Source organism: Dama dama, chromosome 12, assembly GCF_033118175.1.
Source record: "Dama dama isolate Ldn47 chromosome 12, ASM3311817v1, whole genome shotgun sequence".
NCBI classification, from domain to species: Eukaryota; Metazoa; Chordata; class Mammalia; order Artiodactyla; family Cervidae; genus Dama; species Dama dama.
Genome location: NC_083692.1, coordinates 85,311,682 through 85,331,358, shown reverse-complemented (window position 1 = coordinate 85,331,358; position 19,677 = coordinate 85,311,682). Strand labels below are relative to the sequence as shown.

Here is a 19,677-nt window from a genome sequence, read left to right as displayed (position 1 = left end):
ATAGAGGGTTCATATTTTAGATTATTTAAGACTAAGGAATCCATGAATTAGTCACTCAACAGAATCCTAGGGACTCACGATAATGCCATATTAACCCAAATATTCTAAAACTAAACAGGTTATAAACATGAATGATTATAGCAGTTTATTCATAAAAATCCCAAACTGGAAATAAACTAAATGCTTATCAACTGGTGACTGGGTAAATAACTGTGGTTTATCTATACAATGGAATATACTCGGCAATAAACTGATGCCTGATATCACCAACAACGTGGATGAACCTTAAAAAGCATTTTGCTAAGAGCAAGAAGCCAGACACAAAAGACTACTTAATAGGATTTCTTTATATGACATACTGGAAAAAGAAAAATTATAGGGATAAAAGATCACTAGTGGCAGAAAGGGAATGACTATAAAGCAGCACGAGGGACTTTGGGGGGTGGTAAAGGAAGTGTTTTAAATTCTGATTATTATGTATACATGAAGATTGCTGGGAAGAATATCAGTAACCTCAGATATGCAGATTACACCACCCTTATGACAGAAAGTGAAGAGGAACTAAAAAGCCTCTGGATGAAAGTAAAAGAGGAGAGTGAAAAAGCTGGATTAAAATTCAACATTCAAAAACCTAAGATCATGGCATCCAGTCCCTCACTTCATGGCAAATAGATGGGGAAACAGTTTCCCATGGAAACTGAGAGACTTTATTTTCTTGGGCTCCAAAGTCACTGCAGATGGTGATTGTAGCCTTGAAATTAAAAAAATGCTTGCTCCTTGGAAGAAAAGTTATGATAAACCTAGATAGCATATTAAAAAGCGGAGATGTTACTTTGTCAACAAAGGTCTGTCTAGTCAAAGCTCTGGTTTTTCCAGTAGTCATGTATGATGTGAGAGTTGGACCATAAAGAAAGCTGAGTGCCAAAGAATTGATGCTTTTGAACTGTGGTGTTGGAGAAGACTCCGAGAGTCCCTTGAACTTCAAGGAGATCAATCCAGTCAATCCTAAAGAAAATCCACCCTCAATATTCATGGAAAGAACTGATGCTGAAGCTGACACTCTAATACTTTGGCCACCTGATGCAAAGATCCGACTCATTGAAAAGACCCTGATGCTGTTAAAGATTGAGGGCAGGAAGAGAAGGGGATGACAGGATTGATGGTTGGATAGCATCACCAGCTCAGTGGATATGAATCTGAACAACTCTGGGACATAGTGAAGGGCAGGGGAGCCTGACATGCTGCAGTCTATGGGGTTATGAAAGTCGAACATGACTTAGTGACTGAACAACAGCAACAAAAATATCAAGTAATGATAAATTCTATGAAGAAAAATCAAGAACCTAGAGAAGATGGGGTGAGAACTCCTACATAGGATAAGGTGGTCAGAAAGAGTCTCTCTAATAAAGTAATTCTTAAGCAGTGACCTGAATAAGTAAGGGAGCAAGCCAGGTGTATATCTGGGGAAACAAGTTTCCAAGCAGAGGAGATGGCAAATGGAAACACCTGATTCCAAGCATGCTTGACTGTCAGTGTACTCACTTTGCTTCATACTTAAAATGTTACAGTGTTTCATAGCACATTCTATATAACTTTTCTTTTTTATAGTTGGTGTGTTGTTGCATTATTGTGTTTATGCCTGTGTTTCCCACCAACCTGGCCTTTAGGGACAAGGAATTGTGCCGTATCTGCCACATGTTAGCTGGTGAATAGGTACTGATTGAACCAGTTTGATTATCTATTGAGCAGCTACTATTCCTTCTGTTTACTTGGTACCAAAGGATTGAAAGTGTTGAAAGTGTTAGTCACTCAGTTGTGTCCGACTCTTTTGTGACCCCATGGACTGCAACCTGCCAGGCTCATCTGTCTATAGAATTCTCCAGGCAAGCATACTGGAGTGGGCTGCCATTTCCTTCTGCAGGGAATCTTTCTGATCCAGGGATCGAACCCGAATCTCCTGCATTGCAGGCAGATTCTTCACTGTCTGAGCCATCAGGGAAGCCCAAAGGATTACAAGAATATTAGTTGTTAGATATGTAAATAGATAAGAGAAAAAAATGGGCAGGCAAGCTTTGGTCTACATTATTCAGAGGAAAGAAAAAGCCGATAATTTCTGTCACTGAACTCCTTTACAAATTTATTTAAAGGTTGTTCTTAACTGAAATATGACCTTCACAGTTTAAAAACTCATGGTGATATCCAGTTTTCATGTGTACTAAATTACTGTAATGGTTACTTGAAATATTCAATTAGGAAAATGAATTTGAAAAGTAAAGTATCAGGAAAATTTCTTTGAGTTGCAAATCATTTTGGAAGAGAACTGTTTGCTCTCCCAAAGGGAAACTAACTTATATTTTTGCTTTATTTAATTTTTAAGGGTTTCAGCAAATAAGTTATTACATTTTCTTTTTGATGTTTACTGAATGTTATTTCCTATTTTAGATCTCTAAAGTTACTAAACTAAATTTTATTGTATTATGTCTCTAATGAAATAAATATTTAAGATCAGCAGTACATAGACTTTCATGGTTTTTGAATTTATTTATTTTTTTACTTTTTTCCCCTTTAACTTGAAAGGTTAATCTAATTCATGGATGTAGCGAAGGCTTTAAAATGAGTAGGAAACTTATCACTATTCAGCAGAAAACCCCGGTTTTAGCTTTTAAAGTTACTATCACTTATACTTAGCAAAATGTCAATGCAGTCTACTTTTCAAAATGTAGAAGTTTTCTATAATCTGAGAAACATAATAAAATTATTGCACTTACCTTTAGATAAGCCTATTTGGTAGTTAGTACTGCATGTCAATACTCAGAGTTTTCTTTCTCTCCATCCTCCCCTCCAAAAAAATGTCACCATCTGTTTTTGAAAACTAAATATTTTAACTCAAAATTTACATTTAATATTTTAACAAAAGTGACTTTGACCTTCTTAATTTTCTATTGTATGGTTTTAAAAAACAGTAAATATATTCTTGGCAAATTAGAAAATCATACTATATGTGCATTTTGTAACCTCATTTTTTCAGTGTTAACCTCCATATGTCCTTCCATCTTTTCTTCTTACCAAGTCCGTAGTCAAATTTCCCAGCTTCAGACCAGGTTTCACATCTGGTTGTTATAGTCCTTAAGTCTCTTTTTAAAAAAGTCTAACCCAACTTCCGTTTTCTTTTCATGCCATTAATGTATTGAGGGGATGGAGCCAACTCTCTGCAGGCTGTTTCATTTTCTAGATGTATTGGTTGCATCTGCATTTAACTTGTTCCTCTGTCCTTTGTATTTTCTCTTAACGCAAGGTTAAATCATAGGGCCTAAGAGATCCAAGTTAAATATTTTTGTCTGGGATGTGCAATAGGCTATATATTTTTTATTTTAACTTATCAAGAGGCACAATATCTGGATGGGTCATCATTAATGAGATTGAATTTAACTACTGACTTTGGGTGATGACTGATCCCTTCATTGTAGAGTTTCAGCTTTTTCTCCTTGTGACTGGGAAATAATGTACTTGGTGTTACTTTGCACACAGTATGAATCATGAAGTCCCTATCAAACATATGCCTGGATATAATACTTGCCTAAATTAATAATTTCATGAGGAATCACATATATTAATTTTCTGGTTTTAATTTTTTTCTTCCACATTATTAGCCACACGTTTTCTGTTAAATAGAATTTTTTTATCATCTGGGACTATTGGTTTGTTCTCCTGCAAAGACTAGGTAAATAAATTCTTTCACTTAGTTACATATTTTTATCAAAAAATGACATAAGTATCTTTTCCGGCTTTCTCCTTTTCTGAATGTTATTGTAGACTCATGGATTTTTATTGATTCACCATTTCAGTCAATGCCAGTGATAATTCTCACAACTTTGACTTAATGGGGAAGGGGACCTTTCAGAATGATTTCTCTGAGAAGCCTTGATTGTTTTTATTTCTTTTCCTGATTGCTTAAAAATCTGGATGTAAAGGTTATTGAAAGTTTTTAATTTTGGTTTTTATTTTTCCATCATGTGCCTCATCATAATAGTAGTCTGCTAGTTCCATAAGCAGGTCTTTTGGGTCACTGAGGAAGAGTGCATCTCAAAGAAGGACAAAAGCTTTATATTTTTTTTTAAACTGGCCTAAATGTTAGGTATATCTGACAGATAATTCAAAAGTTGCTATATAAATGTTTTTAACGGAGGGCTTTTTTTTTTTTTTAATGAAACATCACTTATTATTATCAGTTTGCCCATGCTGCTATATAAGGAAATCCTCAATTTATAAATACATGACTTATGAAGATTTGCTTGTTCCACACTTTTTTTTTTTTTTTTGCATTCAACATGTTTTCTCATAGTAAATGCAGATGATAAAATATATTATTGGATTCCGGCTCTTACAATCTGTGTATGATTTCCAAGTTGGATCAAGCCCATATCTTTGCCTCCCTTCCCTCCTGTTGCCCCGCTGAAATAAAATATATAGAATTAAGAAATGAAATCAATAACAAGAAATGGGAAGATTACCATAGAATGACAATTGAACATATTTCTGGATTTCTTTTTGAGTACTAGAAGGCACAGCTCTACCCTCCTCCTCCCGACCTCTCATCCCTGCACTTGAACTGCAGATAGCTGGCATGTATGCATGCTAAGTTGCTTCAGTCATGTCCTACTCTTTGTGGCCCTATGGACCGTAGCCCACCAGGCTTCTCTGTCCATGAGATTCTCCAGGCAAGAATACTGGAATGCATTGCCATACCCTACTCTGGGAGATCTTCCCAATCCAGGGATCGAACCCACATCTTGCCAGGCTTTCTTTAGAGAAATTGGGAAAAGCTAAGGCTTCTAGAGTACAAGTTATGTCCCCAGAATAAAAGAAAAAGTCATCGTCATTCTAGCATTTAGAGGGCCTGCTGGGTCCCCACCCACATACCCTAAAGGAACAGTACCACTCAGCCTGTACCTAGCCCACACAGAGCTCCTCTCTGGAGAGAAGTCTAGCTAGAAATCAGACCATCTTCAAAATAACAGAGGAAATCTGTGTTGGCTAATGAGTCATTCAAGCCTAAAGATGAGTGAGTAACCAAAGATCACAAGCATGTCAGGAAAGCTAATACTGTGAAAGAGACTAAAATAACCAGGAAAATTACCACTAAAGAAAATAGAGATATCAGAGAGAAACTTACAAGAACAGAACTCTAACATACTCAGAGCTCCGAAAGGATACTACATCTGTTGAATACGAATAAGAGAACACAAGGTTTCAGATTGAAAGAGTACACCACGTGCTGAGATAGTGAATTAAATACCATACTGTAACACATTCTTGTAAAACTGCAGAATTCCTAGGGTAAACACAAGATCCAGAGGGAAGTTATGCACAAAATGACAAGTATCAGACTGAAATCAGACCTCTCATCAGTAGCTGGTAATGCTTTAAGAAAGTAAAATACTGCCTTCAGCATTTAGAAAGAAAATGATATGCAGCCCAAGGATTCTATATCCTGCCAAACTATTAATCAAAGGTGAGAGCAGAATAAAGTTGCTTTCAGCCATGCAAGGGCTCAGGGTTTACCTCCTCTTGGAATTAAAAGAAATGAGTGAATTACACATTTATCATCAGCTTTCCTGAACAACAGAAAATCATTATGTAGTTTTTCATTAAACCTTTTCTTTTAACAGTTTGATTTTTTTAAAAATCTCATTGCTGCCAGAAGGGTTTATTGAGAGGAAAAGGGGAAAGAAGGATTACAACCATAAAATGAGTAGTTGTGGATTTACACCATGAAATAAATTAGAGCTACTGTAGCAAACAGCAATAAGCCTACTCTCTTTACTTTCATTGTGCTGAGATATTCCATATGTTGCACATATAACTAACCTATAGTTTTATATTTCCCAATGACCCCAGCTAGAAGCGAGCCAGGACTACTTATATTCAGTCACAACTGGTTGGTATACCACAAGATGATAGGGGCGACAGCATCATCTTCTTCTCCTATCATGACTGGAATGACATGATCTGGCTTATATTTAAATGCATTGTTCTGAGAGCGATGTTGAGGGTAGACTTTGGGTAGAATAGTAGATCAAGGGTAAAGAGCAGGGAGAGCAGCTTAGACATCATTACAGTGTACTCAGTCACTCAGCTGTCCCAACTCTTTGTGACCCCATGGACTGTAGTTTGCCAGGCTCTGCTGTCCATGGAGTTTTCCAGGCAAGAATACTGGAGTGGGTTGCCATTTCTTACTCCAGGGGATCTTCCTGACCCAGGGATCGAACCCATGTCTCCTGCATTGGCAGGTAGATTCTTTACCACTGCTGGGAAGCCCCCATCATTGCAGCTTTCTAAGTGAAAGATGGCAGTGGCTGTACTATGGTGTTAACAGTGGAGTTGGTGAAAAATGATTAGAATCTGGATATGATTTAAAGGTAGGGCCAACAGGATTTCCTGACTGGTTGGATTGGGGTGAACAAGAAAGGACTCAGTATTTCTGGTCTGACCAGTAAAACAACAGGTTGAGGGGAAAGCTTAGGGAATAAATTTTGAATGTTATGTTTCAGAAATCCATTTGACCTCCAAATAAAGATGTCAGTTACTTGGATTGGCACATACACATGTATGCCTGTAGTTCTGAAGAAAGATCTGGCCTGGAGATAGAATTTGGGGAAAAGTCAACATATAAATTGTATTTAATGCCATATGATTCATGGGTGAGATCACCTGGGAATGAATAGAGATAAAGAAGAGGTCTGAGGACTTGGACCCTAAGACATTTCAACATTAAGATTCAGGGAGATGAGAAGGAATGATTGAAGATGACTAGGAGGAGCATCTAGTGGGGTATAAGGAGAACTAAGAAAGAGTGGTGCCCTGGAAGTCAGGAAAGAAAGTGTTTCAGAAAGGAAAGAGCCATTTACTATTTCATGCTCCTGAGAGGTAACACAGAATGAGCATTGTTGGATTTGGCACCATGTTATATTTTTTCAAACAGCTACTCAGTTGTTAGGACAAAGGCATGTATTAAGTTGTTGGAGCCCACCTACTTCATAAATGGAAGGAATAGGTATTTCTTTTGACTTAGGGGCTTTGTGAAAAAATTATTAAGAACCCAAGGGAGGCACGAACAGGGAAAGTTTGGGGATCTTTGCTTTAGAGGATCGTGCCAACTCAGCATTTTAAGAGGGGGAAGCACATCTTGCCTTTTCTTTGTCTCTGCTGAAAAGTTTGAGTTAGTAATTTTAACTGGGATCAGATTACATGCAGTTAATAAAACTGCCCTAGTGTGGTGGTTCAGTATTAAAAAAAAGTAAACCTTATCCTGTGAAATGTCAGTAGTACATCTTTGTGTGAATTTTTCTTCTTGCCTCCATAGGTATGGTCTGAATATGCGTTGCTTGGCAGCTCGGGTCAACTACAAGACTTTGATTATCATCTGCGCGCTCTTCACTTTGGTCACAGTACTTTTGTGGAATAAGTGTTCCAGTGACAAAGCGATCCAGGTTCCGCGGCACTTGAGTAGTGGCTTCAGAGTGGATGCCTTAGAAAAAAGAGCGGCAGCGTCTGAGAGCAACAACTATGTGAACCACATGGCCAAGCAGTCTGAGGAGGCCTTCCCTCAGGAACAGCAGAAAGCACCCCCTGTTGTCGGGGGCTTCATTAACAATGGGGGAAGCAAGGTGTTAGGGCTCAAATATGAAGAAATTGACTGCCTCATAAATGATGAACACACAATTAAAGGGAGACGAGAGGGGAATGAAGTCTTTCTTCCATTCACCTGGGTAGAGAAATATTTTGACGTTTACGGAAAGGTGGTTCAGTATGATGGCTATGATCGGTTTGAATTCTCTCATAGCTATTCCAAAGTCTATGCACAGAGAGCCCCTTATCACCCTGATGGTGTGTTTATGTCCTTTGAAGGCTACAATGTGGAAGTCCGAGACAGAGTCAAGTGCATAAGTGGGGTTGAAGGTTGGTATCCATCTACTCCACTGCATTTTTCTATCCAGATTGTGTTGAGGAATAAGTGACTGTAACTGTTAATTACATAGCAAGTACTTACACAGCTTATTATCAAGAGACCTATCACCGCTCTGACTTAGCAGGGAGGAACAGGTTAAACCTGAACCTTGGACAGCTTTCTAGATGGTGATTCAAGGGCTCCAATAATATCATACCTGATTAAATAGGATTATGCCATTAACCTGCCCCGGGAACTAAAGTTATCAGTAAAGTCAAGGCACAGCATCTTCAGAAATTTTACATTAAAATATACAGTTATTATCCTATGAGAAGAGATGGGAAAGGGAGACAGACCATCCATCAAACCCATCAATGTACCAGTGCCGTCTTGTTATCAGATTAGCCAGGTATCATCTCTGGTTGAAGGGTTAAAGTTCTCAGAACAAGATAATACATAGTACCATTTTCTCTGAACCTATATTGGAACTCCTATAGTCTGCTGTATATATTGTCTTTCCTTGTCTTTAAAATTTGGAGCACTGAGGGTTCCTTATGGATGTTTTGGAATTTATATTTCAAACCTAGAATTGATCAGAAAGTCAAGCTGAATTTGACTCTAAAGTATATAATATCATCAAAGGAAAGAACAATGTGTTTTAAGATTTCTTGGTTTGAGTTTTATTTCATTTTTCTCATTTTGTTATAAAAAGTAATTTTCACATCTTAATATTTTAATTTTTGTAATATCTTTACAGAATCTTTAGTAGAAGGAAGGGGCCACATTCATATAGATTCTTACCATTCAAGATAATGATTGCCATTTTTGTATATTCTCGAAAGGTCTTTATACCTAGGTATATGTTTTAACATAGTTGTAATAATATTTATTGTGCAGTGTTCAAGAGGGTAACAGTTTGTTAGAGACTTGAAAGTTCTCCATTGCCAACCCTTTTTCCGCCAGTAACTTTTAAAAATGTGTAAGCTTAGTAGGTGCCTAGGTGCTAAAAGAGAAAAGCACCTATAACCACTGTTAATATTTTGATGTTTTTTCCAATCTTTTTGTTGTTGTTGTGTATATACACTTTTTTAAACAGTTTAGAATCATGCTCTGTAGTCGATTTTGTTTTCTTTTTCCCCTCAACAGGATTATTTCCTCTTATTATTGAATATTTATTGAGCGTTTTAAGCACTAATACTCATAATCAGGATATTCCATAAAAATGTATGGAATAATGTATGGAACCTTGCTGTTTAGTTGGACAGTTAGGTCATATATCTTTTGTCATTATACATAATGGTGTGGATATTCATAGTTAATCATTTACTGTTTTAAATGTATTCTCAGAGTTGTTTCCCTAGGAAATAAATTACCTTGCCAAATAGTGTCAGTCAGTTTTACCAAACTATTTTCCAAGAAGGTTGACCCTGTTCATGCTTCTGGTAGCAGAGTATAAGGGTACTCATCATCTCACTCCTGCCATCATGAAACATTATTTTTAATCTGTCATTTACAAAGGAGTCTCATAATTTTCTTCCTGTAGCAATTAGTGAGGTCAGGTATCTTTTTCAAATACTTTTAACTGTTATAGAATGGCCTTGATTTTCTTTCCCCTCTCTTTTCATTGTGATTAGTGTTGATTTTTGGGAAAATATATTGTGAGACCTTTTATATATATATATATATATATATATATATGTAGCAAGGGTAGTAGCACCTTGTTACATTTGTTAAAGATATTTTCTTTAATTTGACTGTCTTTTCATTTTACTTATGATTTGTTAGTTTTAGAAATTTTTAGTCCTATTTACTAAACTTAGGAATTTTTTCAAAAATTACTACTTTTATGCTTAAAAATCATTTGCCATGCCATGATCAGCTATTCATCTTTATTTTCTCTAATAGTTTTATGGTTTTGTATTTTTACATTTAAGTTTTTAGTCCCTCTAAGCTGATTTATATTTTGACAAATGGTATAAAGCCAAGGTCTAATTTTAGATGTTTTTTCCCCTAACATTTATTGAGTCTTCTTTCCCCTGCTGATCAGTGATACAATCTTTATCATTATACTAAAATATTTTAAAACTAGAGTATGTTTCTGGCCTACTATTCTGTTCCATTGATCAGTCTATCACTTCTTAGGCCAATTGCACATTATCATAGTTATTACCCATATAATAAGATAGTGTAAACCTTCCTTTTACTCATTGAAAATCTTTTGAAAAAAGAAATCTACCCTTGGAGAAAGAATATTGAAGTTAAAAAGCTTATCTGCAGCCTAGGTTTCTTACCCTATATGGTCCCCAATTCCTTAAACTATTTTGAAACTACAGCATAATGCATATGGTTTTATAAATTCCTGGTTTCTGCTGTGCCCATCTGTTGCTTGTTAACTTATTTTAGGGCTCCAAATAGGAGTTTATCTCTCAACACATACACCATGATGCAATAATAATATATTCTGTACAGTGTGGTATTACTGTATTTCCCATGTAAGCAATTACTAAAGTAAACACTCATACCAAACATTTGAAACTTTTACTTAGAACTTTACAAGAGGTAATCCATTAGTGAATTTATCAAAAATATATGGTTAAGGGACTTCCTTTGTGGTCCAGTGGTTAAGACTCTGCACTCCCGATGCAGGGGGCCTGGGTTCAATCCCTGGTAGGAGAACTGGATTCCACATGCTGCAACTAAGACCTGGGACAGCCAAAGAAATAAAAATAAATGTACTTTTAAAAAAAAATTTTTAAATCCATGGTTAAATATACAACCATAATTCATTTTTTTAAAAAAACTACTCCTTATTCTGAGGAATTACATTTTGACATGAGGGATATGAGAAAGAATTGCAAATTGTTTATACTTTAAGTTGCCTAGTTATAGCTGGCTTCTTAAGAAAATACTTTAACCATCTGATGATATAGTTGCTAGACCAAATCTTGACATTGGAGGGAAAGATGAATATATAATTAACTTGACTGTTAAGTACAGATGTTAAGAAAATTTCAGGTTTAATACTCTAGAATAAAACAGGTAATTGTTAACTATCAATATATGTGTTTAAATTGTATAGAACTTGAATGATAAAATAGAATTATGAAAAATGACATCTATAGCTATGAGCAAGAGTAGCACTCATTAAAAATCAGTCCTTAAAAGATAATTTACAACACTGCATTGTTATCTGTTAACAAATAATGAATGAGAATGAATAAATATTTAATTTTGGTTTTCATTTCTGGTTAACTTGGTACTATTTTTAGTAATTATGAAAACAGTGTAATAAGGAAGCTTTAAAGTTGCTGGATAACCCTGTGAAGTAAAACAGTGAAAAGTGGTATTCAGAATAGGATTATGAATGTCTGGAGATAGTTATTTATTAGTTATTTATTTTGTTTCTCGATTTTATAGGTGTACCTTTATCTACACAGTGGGGACCTCAAGGCTATTTCTACCCAATCCAGATTGCACAGTATGGGTTAAGTCACTACAGCAAGAATCTAACTGAGAAACCCCCTCACATAGAGGTATATGAAACAGCAGAAGACAGGGACAAAAACAGCAAGCCCAATGACTGGACTGTGCCCAAGGGCTGCTTTATGGCTAGTGTGGCTGATAAGTCAAGATTCACCAATGTTAAACAGTTCATTGCTCCAGGTAAGTCCTGCTCTATGTGTGTTTGCTAATTTTATGTTGATTTATGGCACCTGATACTCCCTTAAAATGGTTTTTATGGTTGTAAAAATCACATTAGCAGATGCCTTGATATTACATATATAAAGACACAAATAGTGTCACCGAAATGAAATCTAAAAAAGGATCAGCTAAAAAGTTCAAGGTTACATAAGGAATATTTACTGTGTGAAGAGCCAAGCCCCATGAACCAGGTTACTGCACGAGGGCTTTCTCCTTCCAGAGATCTATATCCCACAGGAGTGAAGTTCATCAGTTTAATATTTCAGCGTAGTATTCATCCTTTAATTTTCAAGCTATTTTGCATTAAAGTGGAAATTTTTCTTTCTAGAGAGAGCCATCCTTTCCTTTGCTGATTTTTTACCAGTAGCTTTTTATTTTTTCAAGCTAATATAGCATTACCAACCAGGCCTGCTTCCTATGTGGAATTTTGTTAATGTGCTAGATTGTTTCAAACTTCATATAAAGCCATTTCGTTAATAAAATCTTTTATAAAATCAAATTAACTTTATGCAACATTTCCCCTTTTACTAAGACAGTCTCATTAATTGGGAGGTAATGTATTTCTCTCCACTAATCAATATCCATGAGAATTAATGAGTTCATTAGTTAAAAAGACAATGGAATAACTTTAGTTAGCACCTCAGGCTTAGTTTTCTGTGGAGAAATATTGTCAAGAACAGAACTCATCCTTCCTACCACCAGCCTTGCCAGTTGGTAAATAAAAAGAGTGAAAAGGTTAGAAGACCTTTTCTGTATTCTCTCCTTGTCCTTTATTGATGGCTGTGTAATTCACAGACCTTGAAAGCCACAATACAAATCTACTCCTTCTAGATGGCCTTAAGTAATGGATTTATCAGTGTTAAATGCAGTACAAATAATGAGTGACCTTTAGTTTTTTATTCTGTGACTAAAACTTCTTTTATCCTGTGGCATTCTGTGATATTCTAGTACACAGAGCATCTTTGCCTATTGTAAAACAACAGGCTTGGCTGGGTGAGAAAGTACATGGAGATGTTTAAGAATATTTAGCTTATGGCTTGTAGCAGGAAATGCTTAGACTAAAAAGGACTTTTGATTTTGGGTGCATCTAGAGGGCTTATTTTTACACTGATGAATAGTGTAGTCTGGATTAGGGTGGAAAACAGCAGCCCTCATCTTGATCTCCTCAAGGGCTGGGAAGCTTTTTAGAACCATCTCTTGAATTCTGTTTTATTTAGAGCAGTAAAAGAAACAGCATATTATAACCAAACAGTAGCAACAACAGGAAGAAGAAGAAACATTTTGTTGTTTGATTTCTTTTTCCTTCTTCTTCCTGCTGCTACTACTGTTTGGTTTTAATATACTCAGTTTCTTTTATTTGTAGAAGTCAACTTTCTGAGAGTCAGCTGTCTTCATACTATAGATATGCAAGAGAAATTTCCTGTTTGACTATTTGCCAAATAGAACAGCTCTTATTATTTTTTCAGTCTCTGAAACCTTTGGCTTTAGAATTATCATCATCGCTTTTTGCTATGTTCCAAGCCACTATCCTTTTTCTTTTTAATACTCACAGTTTCCTTGCAAAGTAATATTATCTCTACTTAACACATGAAGAAACCGAGTTGAACATCTCAAAGCTAGTAAGTGGTGGAGTTAGTAATTCAAACTAGGTTTGTTTAACTCCAAAACCTATGCTTGCCCCTCCATCTCTCCCAGTATTCCTCACTTTTTGTTGACTACAGGAGCCCAATGCTTAATTTCCAGAAGTTTTATTCACAATTCCAGTGAATGTCTGAAAACAACCTATCATTTCCAACAACAATGGGTGATTAAGAGCATGTACTTCATAGAGCCAGACTAAACAACCTGGGTTCAACTCTTTGTATCTTAGGCAAGTTACCTAACTTTTCTGTCTCTGTTCATCATCCATAAAGAGTAATAATAGCACTACCCTTGTAATTGTTATAATGGCTCAATGAATTAATGTGTAAAGCACTTAGAACACAGTAAATACTTACCAAATATTAATTAAATAAAAAATTTTTAGGGAATTCCCTGGCAGTCCAGTGTTTAGGACTCCATGCTTCTACTGTGAGAGGCTGGGTTCAGTTGCTGATGGGGGAACTACAATCCCACAAGCATGCAGCATAGCCAAAAAAAAATTTTGAAATTGCTTTTCAAACAGTCACTCAAAGCATCATTTGATGTTTAAGTCTAAGATGTTCTCAGTCTCCGTACAACTTCCATAATTGTCTGTTCCATCAATTCATGTCTAACTGTTCTTTTCTTATAGTCTCTTTCCTGTAACTATGTGTTAAACCAGCTTTTGGCTGTTTTTTTTCTTTTTGTGGAATAGATATATTAGACAGTCATTGATTATTGGTCAAACAATTTTTGATCTAGAAAAGGCATTTTGACCACAGTACCTTAGCTATCTGCTAAGGCCATTAACCCCTCTAATATAAACTAGACAGGCCAAAAGGTAAAAGAGCTTTGGTCTGATGCTCACAAGCCATCGTGGACTCAATTCTGCCATTTGTTTATGGTTAACTTAGTAAAAATTAAAATTAAAAAAATAATAATCCAACATATAAAATATTGATGTATTAATTTTCTATGGTCAGTGGTTATCAAGGATGAATTGCAAGTAACTTTTAAATACAGAGAGAGACCTTCTATTCTAACCAGTATTTTTTGGTATATTTTTTTCCCTGCAGAAACCAGTGAAGGTGTGTCCTTACAACTGGGGAACACAAAAGATTTTATTATTTCATTTGACCTCAAGTTCTTAACAAATGGAAGTGTGTCTGTGGTTCTGGAAACGACAGAAAAGAATCAGCTCTTCACTGTACATTATGTCTCAAATACCCAGCTAATTGCTTTTAAAGAAAGAGACATATACTATGGCATCGGGCCCAGAACATCATGGAGCACGGTTACCAGGGACCTGGTCACTGACCTCAGGAAAGGAGTGGGTCTTTCCAACACAAAAGCTGTCAAGCCAACAAGAATAATGCCCAAGAAGGTGGTTAGGTTGATTGCGAAGGGGAAGGGCTTCCTTGACAACATTACCATCTCTACCACAGCCCACATGGCTGCCTTCTTCGCTGCCAGTGACTGGCTGGTGAGGAACCAGGATGAGAAAGGCGGCTGGCCGATTATGGTGACCCGTAAGTTAGGGGAAGGTTTCAAGTCTTTAGAGCCAGGGTGGTACTCTGCCATGGCCCAAGGGCAAGCCATTTCTACATTAGTCAGGGCCTATCTCTTAACAAAAGACCATATATTCCTCAATTCAGCTTTAAGGGCAACAGCCCCTTACAAGTTTCTGTCAGAGCAGCATGGAGTCAAGGCTGTGTTTATGAATAAACATGACTGGTATGAAGAATATCCAACTACACCTAGCTCTTTTGTTTTAAATGGCTTTATGTATTCTTTAATTGGGCTGTATGACTTAAAAGAAACTGCAGGGGAAAAACTCGGGAAAGAAGCGAGGTCCTTGTACGAGCGTGGCATGGAATCCCTTAAAGCCATGCTCCCCTTGTACGACACTGGCTCAGGAACCATCTACGATCTCCGGCACTTCATGCTTGGCATTGCCCCCAACCTGGCCCGCTGGGACTATCACACCACCCACATCAATCAACTGCAGCTGCTCAGCACCATTGATGAGTCCCCAATCTTCAAAGAATTTGTCAAGAGGTGGAAGAGCTACCTTAAAGGCAGCCGGGCAAAGCACAACTAGAGCTCAGAACCAAAATCCTGCGTCAGCCTCTGCTGTACACAGAAACTAGAGGCTCTATGTCAGCAGAGCATAGGCACATTTTAAAAGGTTGTATACTAGGTTTTTGTGGATTACATCAAAGTGATAAATGATCCTTAAAACCAGTCTTCTGAGATAATTGCATTCCATGGGTTTAGTGTTTAGACTGTCATTGGCATTTAGAGCAGAAAAGTGTTTAGTCAGTGGGCTGAATGAAGATATTTAACTTGGCCTTGCTTATCACCCTGTTCAGTTCCACAGCTAGTCCAGTTCTCTCGATTGGGGAAAGACAACGGTAAGTAGCTCTTAAATGGCCAGCTGTCCAGCACTTGTCTGAAGACTTAGTATGGGGCTCTTTTAAAATGTGGTTATTTATGTTTATGTTGAAAGCAGACTTTAAAAAAATAATGTGCTAAAATACAGTAAATATGTACTTGTAGCCTGAATAGTGGACTGTGTGCAACTTTAAAAATGGTCTTTCTTTTCTATAAATTAATTTCTTAGGGATGGATGAGCATTTGTTGCATTTGTTCAAGTTGTTATATATGGAGAATATTTTGAATTTATGGTTTGCTTGAAGTGTGTAAATTAAAAACACAACCAGTGTTCAGGCTTCACAGTTATATAATGTAAGCACAACTAAAATGAAACTTGTTGACTGCACAAGAAATTACAAAACAGAACAAAAATGTTATCTGTTTTATGAAACGATCTACAATCAGTAAAGATTTGATAATCAGTATACCCCTCCTCTACCCCCATTGTGGTGGTTTCTTTTTGCCACTATCTCAAATTTTGTATTTCATTTCAGACTACACTCGAGAGTTTTGTCTATTTGGGGGGACATTTTGGGAACATTTGGGAAATTTTACTATAAACCTAAATTTGTGGAGGAGGTAGTAATTTTAATAAGTCCACTACCACTGCCTTTCCAGCATTCTTTTCCCCTTTAAAGAAAAATATTAGGTCAGATATTATAAGGCTTGTAGCAGATTTTTTTCCTACTTAGATCATTCTTGGTCTACAGCTTTCCAAACTATTGATGTATACAAAATACATAGTTTTTGTATAAGCGTTCCAAACTTTTCTGTATCAGTGTCTTTTCTTTGCAGTTTTTAATTTTAAATTATTTCAGCTCTTGGATAAAATTGATGCTACTATATTAGCTGTACATGTGTAATCAGACCTTTATTTTGGTTTTTATATCTCACATACCTCACATAAATAGGCACCATAGCCCTCATACCCTGGGCAGTGTCTGCTCTAGGACTTAGGCAGTAGGTCAGAACTGAGGGAGGTTGATTTTGCTGTCTCTGTTTTAGTGTGTGACAATACCTTAAATCAATACAATAACTTATACAGATTGGAAGTATGAGATCCCCTACTTTCAGAGGACTGAGTCTGACACATGCAGTGCAGTGTGTGTGTGTGTGACCTATATGAAATGCACATCAAGAGCGAGGTGGGCACCTCCTTGCCCACTGCATCTTGACTGAACTCAGCCTACCAACACCACTCAGAAATGGGAAAATGCATACATGCCTTTGTGCAAAATATATGTTATATCAGCAGCCGGAACAAAGACCTACAACTGACGTGAAAGTGTTAGTCACTAAGTCGTGTCCAACACTTTATGACCTCATGGACTGTAGCCCACCAGGCTTCTCTGTCCATGGAATTCTCGAGTCAAGAATACTAGAGTGAGTAGCCATTCCCTTGCTCCAGGGAAGCTTCCCAACCCAGGGGTCGAACCTGGGTCTCCTGCATTGCAGGCAGAGTCTTTACCATCTGAGCCACCAGGGAAGCCCATGGAAACTGGCTGTGGAAAAGTAAGTTGAAACTCCCAGTTTATATGACCACAAGTCAATTTTGCCAGAACACAACAGTTGTGGGGTGTTAGGTTTCCCCCTAGCTGTTGACCTTTGTAGTCTTCATACATTAGATGTCTCAATAAGAATATCTAGACTCCTTTTTTAATTTTATTTTCAGCACTCAAAAATAAACTTTCTCCAGTCTGGAAATCCTTTTTACTCCATTGTATTTGTTATTATTTAGAGCAGTCCAGATTTCTGCCTTCTGTTTGCATACTGGTACTTCAGATTGAGGGAATCAGTGAAAACAGTATGGTACTGCTTCTGTGACAAATATCAGTGCCTTAACAATGTGGCTGTCTTTTCTCACTGAAAATAGAAAGACATTTTGATCTAGAAATGGCATTGCAATTTCTTTGCTGTTAGTCTCATCCTGCCTTCCATGATGCAATAGCAACTCGATTTTTCCTGTGATCCCAGGATTTTCAGAGGGTGAGTTGAACCTATAGTATCCCTGGCAGTACAAACCAGTGGTTCTCAAACTTTAGAATGCCTCACAATCACCTGGGAGCTTACTGAAATACAGATTCCAGATATCCAGTAAATCTGCCTGTGAAGCTTGGTAGTCTGCATTTTAAAAATAAGCATTCAGGTAATTTTGAGGCAAATGATCTGAGGGACATGTGGGGAAACACTGCCCAAGACCATCCATCATTTTTGTTCCTTAACACCTATGGAGTTTTCTAGGGTCTTAAATCATGCAAAATGTTTAGTCTGAGATTAGAGAGAATGGGGAAGGTATTTTACCATTTTTAAAAAAATTCTTTAAATTTTTCCTTGTTCCAAGATTATGGGTATTAGTTGTTTACACTTACCTTGAGTTAGCTTGATGTTTAAATAAATCTGTTGCCACTTCAGTTATAAAACCAGCCAAAAGTTCCCAGATAAAGGTCAAGTTTGACCCTTTCAGAGTTACTGTACATAAAGGCTTCATCCAAAAACCATCCAGTGTACGTGAGCAAATACAAGAAATGGCACACAAGCACAACTCTCCAGGCGTGGCAGTCCTTCTTCTTTGGAGGTGTGCAGAAGTCTCCCTGAAAGCTGCTATCTTCGCCCCCCTTGTGGTTGTTTTCTCGTCTCCCCACTGTACGTGCGGGCTATCGGCCGTGTGTGAAATATGCAATAAGCGTTTACGGACACCCGTCTGAGGGCGGCCCCGGTGACGCTGCACAGACTGCGGTCCAAGCACAATGTGCACATGCTAGTTTTATACGCAGCAAGACTTGATTTTTTTCAGATGGAAAGGTATTTTGTTTCTATACAAAGCAAATGGATTGTTTGTGCTTAATGTAAAGCTGCTTTATATAATTGTAAAATAAAGTTTTTATCTTGAAAGAACTATGCCTGGGCGTTTCTCTTCTCTGTTTGTTCTAAGATTACTTGAGCCAGCAAGCAGGTTTCTGACCATTTCAGTTCAGCTGGGGGCAACTAGTCAGGCAACAAATGTTCATGAAAGGTGTACGAGACCCTTAAAGACAAATTGGAGAACATCATATGGGCCTTCACCCTAAGGGGGTTTAGTCCTGGGTGGGGTGGTGGAGAACACAATGTCCACAAGCAGTTTCAGAAAAACAAAATGCCAAATGATATGGTCAGTCAGCGAGAGTGTTACAGAGGAGATGGAGCTAAGCAGGGGCTTTATGCCTGGGTGCCAGCTAGAGGAAGAAGAGGTAATGTGAGCGAAAGCAGGGTGCCATGACAGTAGTGAGGATGCCCTTTCCCATGCTAATTCAGGCTGGTAACCATTTTTGACTCATTCTGATTTAATTGAAAATTTGTTCTTCTTGATTTTCCATGTTACCCTCTTCTCCAGAACAAAAAACATTACTTAATCTTTCCCCCTCTTCCTTTCAGAGAGTAATGATTTAGGCTCCCAATATATATGAACACAGAGACCAGTCTGGCTTTCTGTTATGTCTCATTGCACATTATTTTTTAGATTATAAATATCCCACACCATTTGTATATTGGAATTCCAGTTGATCACCAATCAACTTTTTCTAGCTGATGAGTGTGTATCATTTGACAGGCTGCTAATCAGCATTGTTGGCATTTCTTCCTTCTCTTTCATCCTCAGTTGGGAAACCGCCATCAGGTTGCAAGAAGTCCTTGGTCGCAATGAGGTCTCAGGCTGCTCTTGTCTTAATTTTGCTACTTGTAGCCAAACTGCTAATACATCAACCATTCCACTTCAGCACACTGAGCATCACATATTAGCCTCCCTATAGCCCTTTGACGGGGGTCAGACCCTCCATGCTGCAGAGAAGCTGTTTCATGGTCTGGTGAGCTCTGCTCTCCTGAGAATGCTTCCTCTGTCTCCACAGGGCTCTGATGGCCACTGTGTGCCCTGTGACTCTGCCTCCTCTGGCATGACTGTAGACAGGGTGAGTCCCTCACTCAATCTGGGCCAATCA

At 37.4% G+C, this 19,677-nt stretch overlaps 1 protein-coding gene across 1 annotated transcript in view; it reads left to right on the top strand.

Annotated features, from left to right (window-relative positions):
- Positions 1–18,602, top strand: part of GLCE (glucuronic acid epimerase) — a 108,305-nt gene extending 89,703 nt beyond the window's left edge. Inside the window, exons 2-4 of the mRNA XM_061157984.1 lie at positions 7,364–7,959; positions 11,366–11,611; positions 14,347–18,602. Coding sequence (XP_061013967.1) covers positions 7,377–7,959; positions 11,366–11,611; positions 14,347–15,371 — 1,854 coding nt within the window. The 5' untranslated portion in view covers positions 7,364–7,376 and the 3' untranslated portion in view covers positions 15,372–18,602. The remainder of the gene's footprint in view (positions 1–7,363; positions 7,960–11,365; positions 11,612–14,346) is intronic.
- The last annotated feature ends 1,075 nt before the right edge of the window (positions 18,603–19,677 follow it).